This window comes from Sphaerodactylus townsendi, linkage group LG05 (genome assembly GCF_021028975.2).
Source record: "Sphaerodactylus townsendi isolate TG3544 linkage group LG05, MPM_Stown_v2.3, whole genome shotgun sequence".
NCBI lineage: Eukaryota > Metazoa > Chordata > Lepidosauria > Squamata > Sphaerodactylidae > Sphaerodactylus > Sphaerodactylus townsendi.
In genome coordinates, this window is record NC_059429.1 from 89,242,853 (window position 1) to 89,260,543 (window position 17,691).

The 17,691-nt window shown below is 40.2% G+C and overlaps 1 protein-coding gene across 13 annotated transcripts in view; it reads left to right on the forward strand.

The window, feature by feature from the left end:
• Positions 1-10,751, forward strand: part of LOC125432699 (complement receptor type 1-like) — a 68,098-nt gene extending 57,347 nt beyond the window's left edge. For 4 of the 13 annotated variants that reach the window (XM_048496533.1, XM_048496535.1, XM_048496545.1 and 1 more), the window contains 5 exons: positions 54-92; positions 532-570; positions 2,989-3,015; positions 3,694-3,772; positions 9,315-10,751. In XM_048496533.1, coding sequence (XP_048352490.1) covers positions 54-92; positions 532-570; positions 2,989-3,015; positions 3,694-3,772; positions 9,315-9,414 — 284 coding nt within the window. In that variant the 3' untranslated portion in view covers positions 9,415-10,751. The remainder of the gene's footprint in view (positions 1-53; positions 93-531; positions 571-2,988; positions 3,016-3,693; positions 3,773-9,314) is intronic. The other 9 variants (XM_048496534.1, XM_048496536.1, XM_048496538.1 and 6 more) reach the window with 7 other exon arrangements.
• The last annotated feature ends 6,940 nt before the right edge of the window (positions 10,752-17,691 follow it).

Consider the following 17,691-nt stretch of genomic DNA (forward strand, 5'->3'; position numbering starts at 1 on the left):
TAGATGACTTTCCAGTCCAATGCTTCTCAGTATCTTTTTCTTTCCTTGCACAGCAGCTTCAACATCAGAAAATCCGTCAGGAAATGATTTGGGTAAACATGTAGTATTTCTTCTATCTTAGTTGTAGCATGTGTTTTAGTTTTCTCTTATATGCTTGGTTTTGGGACATACCTTTCTAGGAACTGCAAGTTTCTGTTTATTTTGTATATCTTTCTCCTGCTTTCTTGTCAAAATTGGCTTCCCAAGTGGCTTTGGGGATTTAAAAAAACACAAGTTTCATTAAAATATGAAACAGAAGTTTTGTATGTAAAGAATTCTCAGCTGAGCTGAATCCACACATGAAAAAAAGGTGCCTGGTTTCTTCTCTCCCACATCACATTGATTCCAGCTGGAAAAAAGCGGTTCTCAGCTGCAGCTAAAATCTACCACCTTTCTGCCTCCCACCGTGACTTGGACTGCCTAGTTTATGATGGTTGGCAGCTGGAGACAGTTTTTCCCCTTAAAAAAATACTCTTCTTCCTTTCATAATAGGACATACAGAGAGACCAACGTTACCTCCTGATGAATCAGGTAAAGGATGGTGGTAGTGATTCAAGTTGGTTGTTGTAGTTGTGATTCAAGTTGGTCATTGTAGTTGCATAATCTGCTTTGTGTTGATACAGAACATCAAACTTGTTAGGATGTGACAGAATAAGGCCACCCCCCCACCCCCACCCCACACACATTTTAGTCTTCTGAACTTCAGCCCTGAAGAAATCTGCTTTCTTTCCTGGTAGTTCAGAAAGAGATGAATACTCACAGTTGGTGCTGACCTGGGACCAGTGTGGTTAACGGAATGTTCCTTAAGCTTTTCTCCTCCTCCTCCGAGCGTACAGAGGGCAGTGATTGTTTGTTTTTCTGAGGCTCAGTATTTTTCCCATGATACCTACATGGCTTAAAATTAAGCTTGCCATAATAATCAAGTAGATAAACAGTCAGAAATTTTTGCTTGCTGTTAGTAATCAACAAAATGCATTCCTAAAGAACTGATTTCGAAGAAGTGAAACAACAAGCAAGAAAATGTTTGAATGTTGTTTCACTTCTATAAAATTAGTTCTTTAGGGATGCATTCTTGTATGTCCTTCATTTCTGCAATATCTGTCACTGAAAGTGTCATTAGTCTGTCTCTAAAATTCAAGAACCTTTTTTTCACAGAAAGCATTCTCACTTCATGCAGGTAACTTCTCCTGGTTACAGGTTACTAATTCGTGTGATTTGTAAAAAGTTACCTGAATAGGTATAGAACTTCATTGGAGCCCTTTGGGGGATAGGGCGGTCTACCAAACAAACAAACAAATAAATATTGATCTGGGAGAATATTCCATTATTAGTTGTGGTCTGATCTGGGAGAATGTTCCATTATTAGTTGTGGTTTTTAAATATCTTTTTTCAAACAGTGGGGAATCCTTTCCTTAGTTCCAAATAGAAACATTAGCAAAAATAAATCTGTCCTTGCAGATGCCTCTGAGCATTTCATGCAAAACTGCCTGGTTTGACTATTTGATTATGGATTGTTCTGGAATGGATTATTTCCAGTAGCTAATTCTAATATTTGACACATCTATATATCTAATAGCCATGTGTGGTTCCTCCCCCCCACACACACATCAATGTATCTTCATGTTAGGGCCACTTAGATATATGACCAGAAATTTCTAGAACTCCCTCCCCCGAATGAAATAAAATACAGGTGGTATTCTGCTGTAGTGACCCAAAATAGGTGGCTGGGGCTACATCCTTTCTTATCCTTTATTTATACTGCCTTTCAGTCAAGGAGACTTGTAAAGTAGCTTGCATGTTACAATAAATGTTAGTACAATAAAACTAGTGTCTAAAATTTTCATTAAGCATTTTATAACTCACTCAGATATACTCAGAAGCGTATAAGTCGAATCCTTTTCAGCACATAATTTTAATGCTGAAAAAGTTCCCCTCGACTTTGACATGTGCTGGGTCATTGACTTTTTTTTGTGTTTTTACTCTGCTGGCAAGCAGGCAGTTTTCATGCTAGCTGACAACTGAATTTTCAGGGTACCCCTTCAGAGGACACTCCATAGATGATACCCAAATTAAAAGCCAAGCAAACTTTGGTAAACTTTGGTAAACTTTGGTTCAGGAGGTCCAAAGTTATGGACCCCCAAAGGAGGTTCCCCCATTCCCCATTGTTTTCAATGGGAGTTATTAGTAGATGGGGCTACTTCTTTTGAGGGTCCATAACTTTGGACTCCTTCTGAATTAAACTCTCTACCAAACCTGGGTGGTCTCATCAGGAGAGTCTCTTTATGATACTGTAGGCTGATTAGTGGGCTTTGGTGGAAGTTTGGGTCAGGGGATTCAAAGTTATTGATCCCCAAAAGTGTGGTGCCTCCATCCCCTCTATTGTTTACTAAATGGAAGCTAATAGTAGATTTTCCATTTCTGATAATATCCCTCTTAAAATCTAAGTTGAGTTACATTTGGAGGCATACAGATGACATTTATGGAACCAGGTTTTGAAGGATTTTAACTCCTTTGTGTTTTAGCTCAAGGTTGCTGATTGAGCTTAAGGTTTTTGTAAATCTTTAAAGTTATTGTTGCATACCATATTGTTTAGCCATTGTTGACCCTCTTTCCATTTTACAGAGCTTAGTATAATTGTTTTTCTTTCTTTAAAACAAATATTCAAAAACATTTAACCTACTGATGCCTCAACTGATGTAATTTTATTGGTATCTATTTTTATTTTTGAAATTTACCAGCAGCTGCTGCATTTCCTACCCTCGACTTATACACGAGTCAATAAGTTTTCCCAGTTTTTTGTGGTAAAATTAGGTACCTCGACTTATATGCGGGTCGACTTATACACGAGTATATACGGTACTTAAAATGTGTAGTATGATCTACCTCTGTCGCTATGAATTTCTGGTACTTCTTTAACTTCAAATGTTTACTCACTCTGTTTCCCCCCAGGATCCAACAGTATTCCAGTGATTGTTGGTAAGTAAAATATTTCAATTTTGAAAATATTTCAAATATTTTGCTTTGATAGAAATATGATATGGGATAAGTCAGATTCTATGCCTTTTCCTTTTCACCCTAAGAGTTGGTGCTGAAGAAGAATCAATCTTTGACAATGTTAGCATCTAGTTGTGCAAATCTCTCATGTGGAATGAAGTCAATGTACTTTGATCGCTTGACAAATTTACAGGTTTCATATGGTTCACCCAGCTTAGTGGAAACAGAATAGGTAATAGGATGCTTGTATGTGCAGCATAGTTCCCTTTTGGGCCAGCAACTTGGGAATATTGGTTACATCTTATGAGGTAAAATGTTTGATAATCAATTTAAAATTGAAAACCAGAGAATGGTGATCAAGGATCCCAAATACAATTATCATTGCTGGCAGTATTTTTATTCCTAGCATATAGCTCAAGAGCAAGTCGAACCTTTTGCTTTTTTTCCCCTTCAGTTTTCATCAGTTAACATTTTTAATTTATGCTTGGATTAGATTCACGCCTTATTTAAGGTCTTGACTCAAAAAGCTACCTTAGAAATACTTTTCATTCTGTGAAGATGCATTAACAAGGAGAATCTGTTCCTAAACAGAAAAAACTGTATTTGCACATTTGAACTATGGAGATGTTTATCACTGGGGTTTTTTTCTTTCCCTTTAAGGAGCTGTTTGTGGTTGTATAGCTGTGGTTGTTATCTGTTGTGCTGCTCTGGGAGCCAGAGTTTGCCGTAAAAAACAGCGGTGAGTCAGCCAAAAATATGCTTTCTCGGATTTGTAGCCTCTTTGTGGCTCTGTGAGCAAGCGTATGCTTCTGGACTTCTTTGGCTGCTTTTACATATAAATGTGCTTTCTGTGTGGAAAGGCTGGTGTACTGCATCTTGAACAACCGTACTGACCTGCAGTGCAATAGGCAGAAATCAACTAAAGCAGGCCTAACTTCTTGCTTTTTATTGAATGCTTAACACTGCCATTTTGTAGTGATGGATGTGATGTGGATTCTCTTTGTTTTCTTCCTTGCTTTCCTCAGCGTGAGTTTTGGTATACAGGGCTCCTGTGTAGAGTCCATTTTCAGTGTTGTGTTGTATATGTTGCTTCCCTCCTTTGTCAGTCTGGATTTGTTGGCTGCGGATACTGGATTAGGAGCAGCTTTTTTACTGTCTTCCGCAGTTCTCTTCCTTATTATAGCCTCTGACCCATGTGGCTTTTTTCATGCAGGTCCCACGATCCCCAGCATAGACATGAGGAGGGGTTCCCCTACTCCCAACTTCATAATCAGAAAATCTGTTTAAATCCAATTTATTTAATGCAGTGGACTTAATAACAAGATGGTTTGCATGTGTTCTCTGTACCATTCCAGTGTTTAATTCTCTGCTTAACCCTTAATATGCAGGTATGCTGATGAAATTCACAGGGTTCTGGATGTGGGAGAGTTTAATGCAAAGTGTTTGCCTGGAGTCCTTAACAAGTTGAATATGGAATGCTCTTCAGCCTATTTCCCTTGGGATTGAAATCACATAGGATTATTTTAGAACTATCCTTAAGGTTGAACTTTTGGGCATATTTATTGTGCAGGATTGTCTTTATTTTGAGATTTTTAGCAACTTCGATCTTCTTGAAACTGGTATGTTTGGTGTTTCTCATTGCTTGTTGAGCAACTTGCTTTAAATTGCTTTCCAGTTCTTTCCCATGACTCACAACGAGCAGTAATGTATTCATGAAACTAAGTCTTTTGAATAACCTACTATTATTTTAACCAAAAGGCTCAGGGTCAACCTTTTGAATAATCTATAAGGACTCCATTGGACCTAATTTGTTTTACAGGTTCTCTTTTGGAATAATGAGTTTGTAAAAACACATTACAGGTTTCTGGTTCTTCTGAGTGTGAATGGAAAGTTTGAAAATACAGAAGCAAAGTCACACCTAAAGCATGGAAATCAAAGGTCTGGTTTTGATCCAGGCAGAACTTCAGTCTCTTATGCAACTTACCTCTTATTCTAGTTCTGCCCACCCATGTATTCCTTTGGCTTTCTGTAGGTGGCAGCTAGTTCTGGTAATTGTATTGCTTGATAGAGATTCTAGTATTATCCCTCCCCTCCCTTACTCCCCTTCCCTTGCATGCCACCCCTCCCCCTCCGCTAGGGTGGGTGGGCCATGTCCAGATGCCGGGCCCCCTCCCTTGCAAGCCATCCCTTACTCCCTCCCCTCCCTAATGTAAGAGCAATTGCACCTGCCCTCCATTATCACTATAATTTGATTATATTTTTCTTCATTTATACTCCACTTTTCTTTCCAGTGGGGATCAAAACAGCTTATACCAGTGATGGCGAACCTATGGCACGGGTGCCAGAGGTGGCACTCGGAGCCCTCTCTGTGGGCACGCGCACACAGAGTTCGTTCATGTGGGGGTCAGAAAATCACCCACCCACCCCACACACACATCTAGGTTGGCCTGGGCCACTGAGCATGACGTGCGCGCACCACAGTGAGCAGGGAGGACTCGGCTGGCAGGCCTGGTGCCTGTGCTCCAGGTGGCTGCTGCCGGGGGGGGGGGGGCAGAGGAGGCAGAGATGTTAGAGAGGCACAGAGCGGCGCGCGCGGGACTTGCTGGAGGCTAGAGTAGGCTGACCCCTGCTTGAGCAGGTGGGGCGGAGGAAGAGGGAGCCAATCGGTTTTTTCTAAACTAAAACCTCAGCATTCAGTTTAAATTGCCGGGTTGGCACTTTGCAATAAGTAAGTGGGATTTGGGTTGCAATTTGGGCACTCAGTCTCAAAAAGGTTCGCCATCACTATACTGTTCTCCTTTCCTCCTTTATATCCTCACAACAACCATGTGTGGCAGATTATGCTGACAATGTGTGACTGGCCCAACATTATTCAGGAAGCTTCCATTGCACAGAATAGGGATTTTTAGCCTGTCTCTCTAACCATTGCAATCACACTGATTCAGTTTAACCCCATCTAAATGTTTGTATGTCTTTATAATGGGGGAAGGTTGAGGAGTGAGCTTCTCAGAGTTGTCTATCTTTGTTTGTAAAGTATTGTTATTGTTAACTTTAAATATTAGTCAGAAGATATTTCTTTAACTGGCCACAAGCAGCGTCATACTGAAACAACCCTTTATTTCAACTGTCTATAGGTGATTACTGCCACGAAAATTTTTGCAACTTATCATACAATTCGTTTGTAATATCTGATTTAGTCTCTGCGAAGAAACATATGGTTTATAAAATATAAACTGCACTTAAAATGTTCTTAAATCCTTCCAAAAGCACAGAACAAAAGATAATGTCCCAGAGTGTCAATTTGACCATCCCCACACTTGCATATTCTATCCAAATAAGAAATACCTGCATAACAGCCCTCAATGATTGTTGGCAGAAAGGCACTTAACGTAGCAGACATAAATGCCCTCCTGTAATGGGGCACTGTTAGATACAAAAGGATTTTTGTGATAGAGGATTTAAGCCAGGAGCAGCCACAGAGCACATACATTGTGCTTTTGTCTTCATACTGTTAGAATCTAAGGATGTCACAACTAACTTGATTGCTTTTATTTTATATGTATTATTTGAGTTAAAGCCCAACAACTGCATTTTATTTATGATGACATTTTTCCAGGAACCAGTGACAAGTTTTTTCTAATAAAGTTTAGCAGCCCCTCATTACCTATAATTATCTTTTGGTGTGACAGAAATTATCTTTGCCATGCTAAAACTTCCAGAGATTTCTGATTCAGTTCCACCCTAAGCACTACCCCAAAATACATTTTGGCATGCCTGATGTCATGTACAGAAATTGTACTAGCAAATTCATCTATTGCATCAATTAGAACCTGAATACCATATAGAATCTGGGGAATTGCTTCTGTGTTAAATGCTTTAATTGCTTCTGGTATAAAATTCCCATGCGGAATATTCTGGGTACTTTGTTTTGTGTTTAATATATTTCAGGTGTAATTTCCAGTTCAAATGTGCTTGAAACATAATACCTAAATAATAAAATTGTCTAATGAGGTCAATTTTCTTTCCATTAATTTGCCATTTCTAATCAGGAATATATTTTTGCTTTGGAAAATACCATGATTTTAGATTTCTTAGTGCTTATGGGTAGTCTCGCAATTTGACAATATTAAGAGAAAGCTGTAAGTAATTTGCAGAGGTTATTGGAGAACAAGAGAGGCTAAAAGTATCACCCACATGTAGCATTAACAGTACTTTTTGACCTGCCAAAGTAGGAGCATTTGACAAGTGGTGGGGGCAGGGGGGCTAAAAATAGCTATATCATCAAATATAGATTAAGCAGTACAGGGATCTATAAATATCCTTGCCACACCCTATTTTATGGGATTTCTGGTGTTAACTGGCCTGAAGTTCCCATTTGAACTTGGGCTGAGGAGTTAGAATATAGTCATTGGATTAGCCATAATAACCTTTTGCCTATTGATGATTTCTCTATTTTATTCTAAATGTCTCTATTTTATTCCAAAGTCATTCCCTTGAGATTGAATGTAAGCTTTGTTTAAGTCCTCAGAAGCTTCCAAGACAGTTCCCCATTTTACTGTGATGCATTTTTCCACTAGTGATCGCAAAACCAAGCTATGATCTTCTGGGGATGTAAATATTAGTAGCCCATGCTAACCTGATCTCATCAGAGCTTGGAAGCTAAGCAGGGTCAGTGCTTGGATGGAAAACCGCAGAGGAAGATGCAGGCTGTTATGCAGAAGAAGGCAATGACAAGCCACCTCTGCTTATTTATCTCTTGCCTTGAAAACACCATGAGATAAAATGTCATTGGTTACCACAAATCAGTTGCATCTTGACAGTACACTTGGTCCTCCTTGTTTAATAGTCAAGTGTATTTTGAAGATCAATATTCTATGGATTTCTGCTGCTGTAGGATCTGCCTGTTTAGAACACTGGCTATTTCTGATGCTTCAATATGTCTCTTCAGAGTTTCAGACTCCTTGAAGATACTACCTGACATTTCTGTAAAAGCTGAGTTTGGAAACTTATCTGAAGAGATGATAAAATTATAATCACTTTGTGGAACCTCCCTGTCTTTCCTGTTCGGGGGAAAAACATCTCAGTGCCATAGTTCTAAGACGATATTTTGCTGGCAACTGGGCAAACCTAATCTCATTGCTTTCAGTGAACACCTCCTTCAGCAGGGAGCTTTAGCACAGACATTTGTGCATGGGAAAGCTTCTGCATACACATCTGTGGGTGTGTGAAGGAACTCTTGTTTGTGCATACTGCCTGTGAAATTCTGATTCAGCAGCAAAGAAAGGAATATATTGAATGCACAAGTGTTATTCTGGGTGATCATTTTTGTATATTTAGTTCTGGGATATATGTTGACTATTTCTGTTATTTATTTACATAACAACTTGGTGTCCTATAACTGCCAATATTCTATGGATTTCTGCTGCTGTAGCATCTGCAATTGATACTGCTTGAGAGTAGCCCATTATGCATGGAACACTTACCTCGGGCTCTTCTCTGCGCAGTAGACTTATAGTGGATTCTCTTCACATTCCTTTGTTTATATGCAAGGAGGCACTCGTTCCATGGAGCCTTTCTGCAGAGAGCTCTGTCCTGGGCCTGGTTCCCTTAACTCTACCCATCAAGTAATCCTTAAAGATACAGATCTCTTTTAACCTCTTCACAATGAGCCAGAAGGGACTCTGCCAGCCCTGTCACCTCCCCTGTCTCCAGAGCCCTGGGGGCATAGCAGGATGAGACTGCATTCTAGGTTACAACAGAGGAGACACAATAGCAGGTTAGCAGCCATGGGGCGAGCTGACGTGGATGCTTTAGCCAGACTAAAGTAACCCAGCTGCAAGAGGTTATTGCACTACTAGGGAATGGCAGACTGGCTATAAAAGAGTTTGCAGCTGAGCTATCTTGTGGCAGCAACATTGTGTTTCAGTTTGTAGGTCTCTGTCTCTGTTCCTAGCCTTGTGTACTCATTAAATAACTGCACTCACTAAATAACTGTGGCCGGACCAACTATTGATTCCTGAGGGTCTGTCATGTGACAGTATGGAAAGTGAAAGTGTGGTTTGAAGAAATACATCCGTACAAGAAATATCGTTGAACATTCGCCCCTGTTGCATAATTGCTTAGTGACTAACAGTTTGAAAAAATGCTGGATATTGTGGAGTGAAATATATGCTTTCTTTTCTTCCTGACACGAAAAAGCAAACAAAAAGGAAACAATTGGTATATTTTCTTGAAGTGAGAAGTATCTATACTAATTCCCTTCCCCCTCTTTTTTTTTTTAGGAAAACTGGCAATGCTCCTGCCCCTCCTGAGTCTTATACTGCAGTTCCCCCTAATATAGATATTTCGCTAGAAGAACCAGCGAAGACTGTGAAACTCTGATCTGATTGCACTGAACTTCTGAAATAAAGAGTGTGCTCCACTCAGCTTGCCACTGATGAATGATTACCAGCAGTTCTCCTTCCTTTTTAGCATTGGAAACCGGGTGAAAACTCTGAGGGGAAAGTCCAGGAGCGTATGGCCCGTGGGGACATGGGATATCCTATGTGTCTGGGCGCCACTCATTTGACCATGTGGGGGGTGCAAAATTTCATGCCCCTACGTGATCAAGTTGTTGCCCCACCCTCTATTGGAGGCTACGAGCAGGGTGCTTGCGGCCTCCGATGAAGGGCGGGGGGTGGCCCTGGCCTGGCAACAGTTGGTCTCAGACTGGGAGTGCCCTGTGGGCCCATGGCAGGCTCCTGGCCCAGTGCCGGCTGCTGCCCCCCCCCCCACACCTCTAAGGGAGGCTGCGAGCAGGTGTGGCCACTGGAAGAGGGGGGGCGGCAGCAGCTAGAGCCGGGTCGGGAGCCAGCTGCGGGCAAGGCCTTATTTTTGCGTCCTCCCCCCATCAAAGGGGGGGGGGACCAGGCCTTGCCACTGGGCGCCGTTTTATCCCAGTATGCCTCTGGGAAAGCCTTATCAGTGTTGCAATAACCAAGAGCCATATAAATCATTTAAGCCTTTTGGAGTATGATGTGGTATTTGACTTAAAAATAAACACCTGGGTACTTGCACCTGTTGCTTTTACATAACACTTAGCTGCATTTTCTACCCTTGCAGAATGCCACTAAATTTCCAATTGTTAAAGGAAGAAGGGATTGGTTATATCTCTATTCTGGGCATGTTGTACTTTCCTGTGTTAAGCATGTGAAGATGCTGTAATATCAGTGTCATGGATTTTGCTATGAGACTGTACTTTGGATGGAAGCCTTGTCCACATTTACCTTTCTGAAGGGATGTAGATGTGGCCGTTCCAACTGCCATCTTCCTATAGAGTTCCCCAGATTGCTTCTTGCAGAACATTCATGAATGACCTCATGATGCCCTTTGTGGCTTAAAAAATGTAATGCACCTATAAGGTGATTTGTTTTGTATATCTTAGTAGGCAAGCAAGAGGTTTGTATGGTTAACCAAAAATATGAGAATTATATGAATTTCATTGGGAATTAATATAGCATATTTTGTCTTCCAGTGAAATAGTTGGGCAAAAAATGTTGCATTTTGACAGGCTTGAGCCACAGTTTTTACATTCAGGAAAATGTTGTGCGCTTACATATAATCTGTATTACACTGGACTGTACATATCTTTGGTGAAATGAAGAAAAGCTGAGGTTTATTTAAGGATTGTAATTGTCTCATTATTTTTGCTAATATATATTAAAACTTTGAGTAAAAGATTTCAAGCAGCTTGTGTCTTTTTTTCCTACTCCAAGAGCTAAGAGGCGATGGTGAATGATGTACTGTGGCTATTTCCGGAAGATTCCTGCCACGGCCAACATTTGATTGCACATGTAGACAGCCTTCCAGAAATATGTGTTCTAATTCTGATCTTCAAATCATTCACTGTATCACCTTCTTACAGGCACGCAGACATAATATTTGTGGTTCCTTAATGTTGGTTAACAACTTGGGAGGAAGCCATAAACTTGTGCTTTTCTCTTTAGTACACATTTTCCATGCTCCCCAACATTTACATCTGCTCAGACGCTAGCAATGGCTTGCTTTTAAAAGCAGTGTTTCAAGCTAACTTGTAAACCCTGGTCATATTATGGTGGGCATCTATACAGACTTACATTGTACCATGGATTGCTAGAAAGGGAAGCATTGTATATTCCTACTATCTCTTTCCATATTCACCTGCAGCTTACTCCACTATTTAAGTATTGTTAATATGTCATTGTTCCAACTGCATCAGATCCAGTGTTACACAGATGGTTTAAATTCTGCCATGGTACAAGCACAGTCTTTAACTCTAGGTACTAATTCATTTTCCTGAAATTGGTACCAAAAGCTACTGTTTTGATGGGGCTTTTTACTCATCAAGCTATTGTCATTCTGTTTTGATAGTCTGACCCAATAACACATTAAACCCCAACCCAACCTCCCAGTTTAAAATATCTGCACAGATAAGTAAAGTAAGGATATTAAACTTCCCCAGTATTTGATAGTGTAGAGAACAATGTTTACAAGGGAATGGTCATATATCTACAAATCCCTTATTAAATATGTTACTTTCAATCTAGTTTGACTATCTCTTTGAAGTTGTAGAATGCCTCAGAATACCTAGGCTAACATAATTTAAAATATCTTTGCTATTGTCAGCTTCTTACTACCTTGGCCTGGTAAACACCAGCTGCTCTAATTTCACCTGCAAAACTCCCATTTTTTTCTAATTCAGAAAAAATCCCCACCACCCTTTGCTATATTTTACAGTGATACAGGAAAGAAAATGAAAACAAGCAACCAATAACTTACTAAGTTCTTGCTTTATACCCAAAATCACTTTATATGGTATTGATAAGCAAGTGAGGAATACACAAATACAACCACATTGCTTGGAGAAAGGCCCTATCTAAAATTCTTTATTTCCCCAGCAGCAGCTCACAGTGTCTTAAAGAAACATGTGCTCTTTGAGTAAAACTAAAATTTACTCTCACCAACCAGAGCTTGAAGTTCTAATTTACAGTTTATAAAACAAACTTAGAAGTCTGGAAAGAGGCTAATGGGCAAGCAAGCAAAAGATGGTTATAGCTGTGGAAGTATTACTTCAGGACATTTTCTTGTTTTATGTAGTTATTTATGAGACTTATATACCACCCATCCCAAATGACTCAGGGTGTTGGATTGTTAAAGAGTATCTTTCACAAGAGGTGCCTAATTTAGGAAGTGCAAATGGTAAAGTTACTTTGCAGCTGCCTGCCTACAGGTGTTTTGTTGTAAATGCCGTGTGCTTCCATGCAGAAAGAGTTGTTTCTGATAAATGAACAAGCAGAAATTGTTTTGTTTAAAATCACCCCCTTCCCATTCGCAGAGAGGATCTATTATTATTACTGAACAATCTCATGCTCTGGCACCTGTAAGCCAGAGAACATGGAGAACTTGCTGAATGTTTGTGCTGGGAGCAGAAAAATTGAGGTTGTCTATCTGAAGAGATAGCTGTGAGTAGCACATTTTAGCAGGAAATAGGGGTATGCATTCAGATGTTCCCAGACCAAAAATATCAGGAAAATATTCTATTATTTGGGTCTCCCAAATATATCATGAATTTTTGACATCTTGGAGAGGAGGAATTTGGTATCTTGGAGAGGGGGAATTAAGTCTTGGAGGATACATGCTATAACTACTTCAACTAGAAGAGCTGGTCTCCAGACTACATCCATTAATTCCTGTACAGGAAATAGAAGCTCCAGAAGCTTCCCACAGAGCTCCCTCTCTTCCCCAATATCCATCATCTTCAGGAATCATTTCCCAATTTCAAGGAATTTCTTAAACCAGTGTTGGCAGCACCAGAAGTTTACTTATTATACCTGTTGTTTAAAGTTGTTACATTTCAGTTTTCATCCCTATGGAACTAGGGATCTCAAAAAAGCACTTGCCCATTCCACTTCTTCCGGCCATAGTTATTAGCCCAGCCTCGATGTACTTCAGAAGCAGTATGTCTTAAAACTCCTTGGCAGAGGCGATGGAAAAGCAGAGCTGAAGATGTAAGCACTGGCAGGGCAGCTCACAAAGACAACTTATTAGTGCCAACACTAGGTTAGGGATGCTGGTCTACAGCTGCTGGTCTGGAGTTGTGAAAACATATATTCAGCCAAAAACTGCCCAGAAGATACATAATGCTTTAAAGTACCAACGTTGTTGCTCGGAAGCATTAAGGCCAATTCCCTTTGGACTTTTTTCTCAGAAAGCCCCTGTTTGCTTGCTTGATGTTTCTTCCTCTTCTGCACTGGCCATATATTTCCGCCAGCTTTTGCAGCCTTGCACTAATTGTCACAGCCAGAGCAAGAACTATGATGTCTAGTTGCACTTTCAGCCTGTTGTGGGGCTCAGCAGCACTCCTGGCTGTTGCTGCTGGAGACCAAGGTAAGCAATTCAGAGGAAACTCTTGAAGTTCTTCCACACCCTGGTCTCTTCCTTTAACATTCTCTCTCCTCCTTCCATCATTCTTGTTCACCTTTTCCTTTATCCTGTAGAAAATGGTTAAAGTTAATATTGAGTGTACTTGGTCCTCCTGGGGTATTCTCCTCAGCTGAATTCTACTACTGGAGCAGAGCTCAACTGGCATTAAAATCCTTGTAGAGTGAGGCAACGGAGAAATAAGCAGCTACCACAGGCACAAGAGCTGTTCCTTCCTTCTTTCTTTCTATACTGGACATTCTTCTGCTGCTTTATATGTGGCAAATGTGGTCATAAATAAATACACTTAATTTCTCTATCTGGATCTATTCAGGTGCAAACTTCTGTTCTGTATTTTATTTCTTGATTCTAACCATGCCAAAGCTTGAAAAACCTACTCCTTACCCCCCAAAATGAGTGCAAAAGAACAAACTGATACATTTCTGCTTTTCAGAATATATAACTTTAATTACCAAATTAAGGGGTGCATGACTTTGTTTAAAAGCCTTGTCAGTTTTTTAAAACCATGTTCCTATGGCAGTACAAATGGAGATGGGAAAATGTCTCTGTTGGTTAAATAGACTTACGCCACGATTTTCTGTGGAAGGGGACGTTTCCAGGCCAAAAGGCTGGAGGAAGCTGCCTAAAGTTGGTTCCAGCCCCAGGAATGCCTGTAGTGTGCCCCCAGTTGTGCTGGCATCCTCTATTATGCTGGTGTAGCTCTGAGGGAGGCAGCCCGTTCCTCCTGCCACTCTGTTCACCCTCCCCACTGCCATAGGTGTCACTTATGCTGATGGCTGGACAAACATATTGGCACATCCCATACAACTTCTGAGCTGTAAAAGTAGCAAATCTACACTGTTCATGCGAAATTGAGATCACACTGGGAACTTTCCCTGTAAGTTAAAGTACCAGTCCAATAGACCCCTTCCACTAACTGTCTTTCCTGTCATGGAAGAAGCCTTCTTCCAACAGACAATTCTTCATTTAGTGGAAGAGAATTGTGCTTGTGTGAGCAATTAACTCAGAATGTTTGACAATCAGTGCAAACCTTTACAGTGCTACTCAAGTCTGTCTATTTGTTTCAGTTGGCTTAGAACTGGACTAATGCTCTGTAAGATTACATTGTGTGCAAGTAAAGTTACTGCAAATCAGATATTCTTGCATTATCTATCTCCTTCTGAAAAAAAGCAGGCTTATTTCATTGCTTTAAACATCTGGTTGCTTTAAATACAAGCAATTTTTACACCCTTGGTAATGTTACTGAGGGCAATTGTTGAGTTCCCTTAATTTTTTTTTAGAAGATGGTTTAGTAGAAAATAATTACGTCAACCTAAGAACAGGAAGTTTGTACTAGATGACCTCTGAAAGTTGCATTAAGCTTAAAGGTTTATCACACTGAATGTGAAATATTGTAGCTGCCATCTGCTGGTTGAGTTGGTTGATTTTATGGTTAAGTTGGTTGGTTTTGATGTTTTTATTGTATTTTTTATGTTGGAAGGCGCCCTAAGTCGGTAAGGAGAAGGACAGCATACAAATCAATCAGTAATAATAATAACAACAACAATGATAACAATAAACACAATGTAGTGATTTCATAAAACCAGTACAGATATAATTTGCAGAAGCTTACCTGTGCAAAATAGTTCCTACATGCTCATGCATGTTGGCCACTCGCAAATCAGCCCAGAATCTATTGCTGTTGATAGAGGAACAGAAGAAGCAGAATAATTTTTGACTAGAAGATACTGTGCTGATCTTCCACAATTTTATGGGCAGTAAGCAGGTATTTTTAGGTAGTAAGCAGTTATTTGTACCAGTCAACCCAAACAAAATTACATCTGCTATCACTTTGGGCTGTTTTCCCAAGTTAATTCCCTTCCTTCTCACTGACAAACAGCTCTCCATTCTGACAGAATTTGTTTTTATAATTATGACATTAAAATCCTGTATAATTTTGAAGGCCAAACTAGAAGAAGAGAATGGATTTATACCCCACCTTTTTCTCCTGTAAGGAGACTCAAGGCATCTTACAAAGTCTGGCTGAGTCCAAGTGAGAAAGACGGTGTCAGGTTTTAAAGGAGTTATTACCTGCAACCCTGCAAGGTTGCACTCATCGGGGCTGTTTGATTGGGAGGCGGGGGTGGGTGGGAATTGTTTGCTTCTGCATTGCCAAGGAAGGCAGGAGCGCATGGGGAAAGCCTTGCACGTGGAAGGTTTACTTCAGAGTAAGCCAGTGGAGGGTAGGTTTGTAGACCGTGGAAGGGAGGAAGGCCGGGATCATCCTCAGCCATGGTTGTCACAGGTTGCCAACTCCTGGCGGGCAAATCCCAGGATATTTGGGCGTAGATTCTCAGAAACTGTGGCTTTTGGGACCAGGGCGGGAGCCATGCTCAGCAAGGAATATGGCTGTTGAGTCCACCCTCCATGGCAGACATTTTCTCGGGGGGGGGGGAAGTTCAGCCCCCTCAGAAGTTGACAACCCCATTAAAAGCACCAACTTTGATCCACCATCCAAGTGGAATTTGAGGGGGTTCTTTTTTGGGGGGGGGTATAATCAGTGTCTTTCAACACAAGAGAAATGTGTGAAACGGGGGTTCTATTGCTGGTCATTTGAATCATGTACAAAACAACAGGCTTTTTACCCGCCCCCCCTTTTTTTGCTTTGATGGGTAAAAATGGGCCCCAAAGAAGGGAACTTCTCTCTGCATGAGAATATATACAGCATTATCTTCATTATAGATGTCAAAAAGTATTTGCAGCTCCAAGTGTTTTTTTTTCCGTGGAAAATGGGTCCAAATGACTCTTTGGGTGTTAAAGGTTGCCGACCCCTGACCTAGAGAAATGCAACTGACCACCATTTTTCTTTGAGCACTTCTCCACTGCCATAAACTTCTCACAGCAACGGGGAAACCATAGGGAAGTAACTGCAGATTACCCAACCTCCCATTTTAATTGCATTCTTTTTAATAAACAATTCTAAAAAGTCCCATTGGACAGCAAAATTTCCCCAAGAAAGAAATCACAGATCACCAACAGTAAATTACCCTTATTTTGTATGAGAAACCACATTCAGGAAGGACAGTTTACAAAATAATGGTGAAGTATTTCCTGTTTGATAAAATTGTCTTACTGTGGGACAAAGAACATGTTATAAGAGGCACTTTAAGTATAATTGGAATACTCATCAATTTAATTTTAATTTTTCTGGTTCTATTGTACTGACTTTATAATTAGGGTGCTTTGCTCTTCTTGGTTCTTCTCAAATAATCGGTTTGATAGCCATCCTTCTCCCAATTCTTCATGGAAACTTCCACAGCATACAAAATGGAATTGTCTTGGTATCATGGAAAGTCCTATGCCACCTCCAGTTCATGATCATTATGACAGTATGTGAATTTCTGGCAGAAAGGTGGCTGTGTTATACTATTATTGCAAAACCAAAATCTACTGGCTGCTTCAAGATAATCAATATTTATTCAAGTATGAGCTTTTATAAGTCATGTAAGGCAATACTGAAATAAATGTTACTTCTTAAGGAGCCATTGGACTTCTGTTCTGGAATGGTTGCCATGTACATTTGAGAGACTCTTCATAGGGTTATAATGTTTTCATTATACTTGGTGTGACAGTATCAATACTGGTTACACTAAGTACAATTAAAACATTATAACCCTATAAAAAGTCTCTCAAATGTACATGGCAACTATTCCAGAACAGAAGTCCAGTGATTCCTTTGCTGCTAATATTGTAATTTGTTGACAGCACGAATGGAACTTGATGTCTTTCTGTATTCAAGACCCATTTCATAGTCAGAAGATATGGCAATCATTTGAAAGGTCAGAACCATAAGACTGTTAATACAATTTCATAAATTACCACTTACCTTATTTTTCCTTTCTCTTTCTTTATTATTAGGTAGATGTGGTCCCCCACCTAGATTATACTTTGCTGAGCTAATGGATGAATATAAAGACATGTCTTCCTTTTCTGTTGGGTTAATTGTGAAATACAGGTGTCGACCAGGCTACTATGGATTTAAGACATCTCTTAAATGCCTTGAAAGCTTGAAGTGGTCAGAAGCTGGAAAATTCTGTAAGGGTGAGTTTCTTAGAAACCATTGTACTGGGAGAAAGAATGGGCCAGATCCTCATCCAAGAATACTGCATAAAATCCAAATTGTCTTTGGTCAATCAAGTTATGCATTTCCGCCCTTCTGGT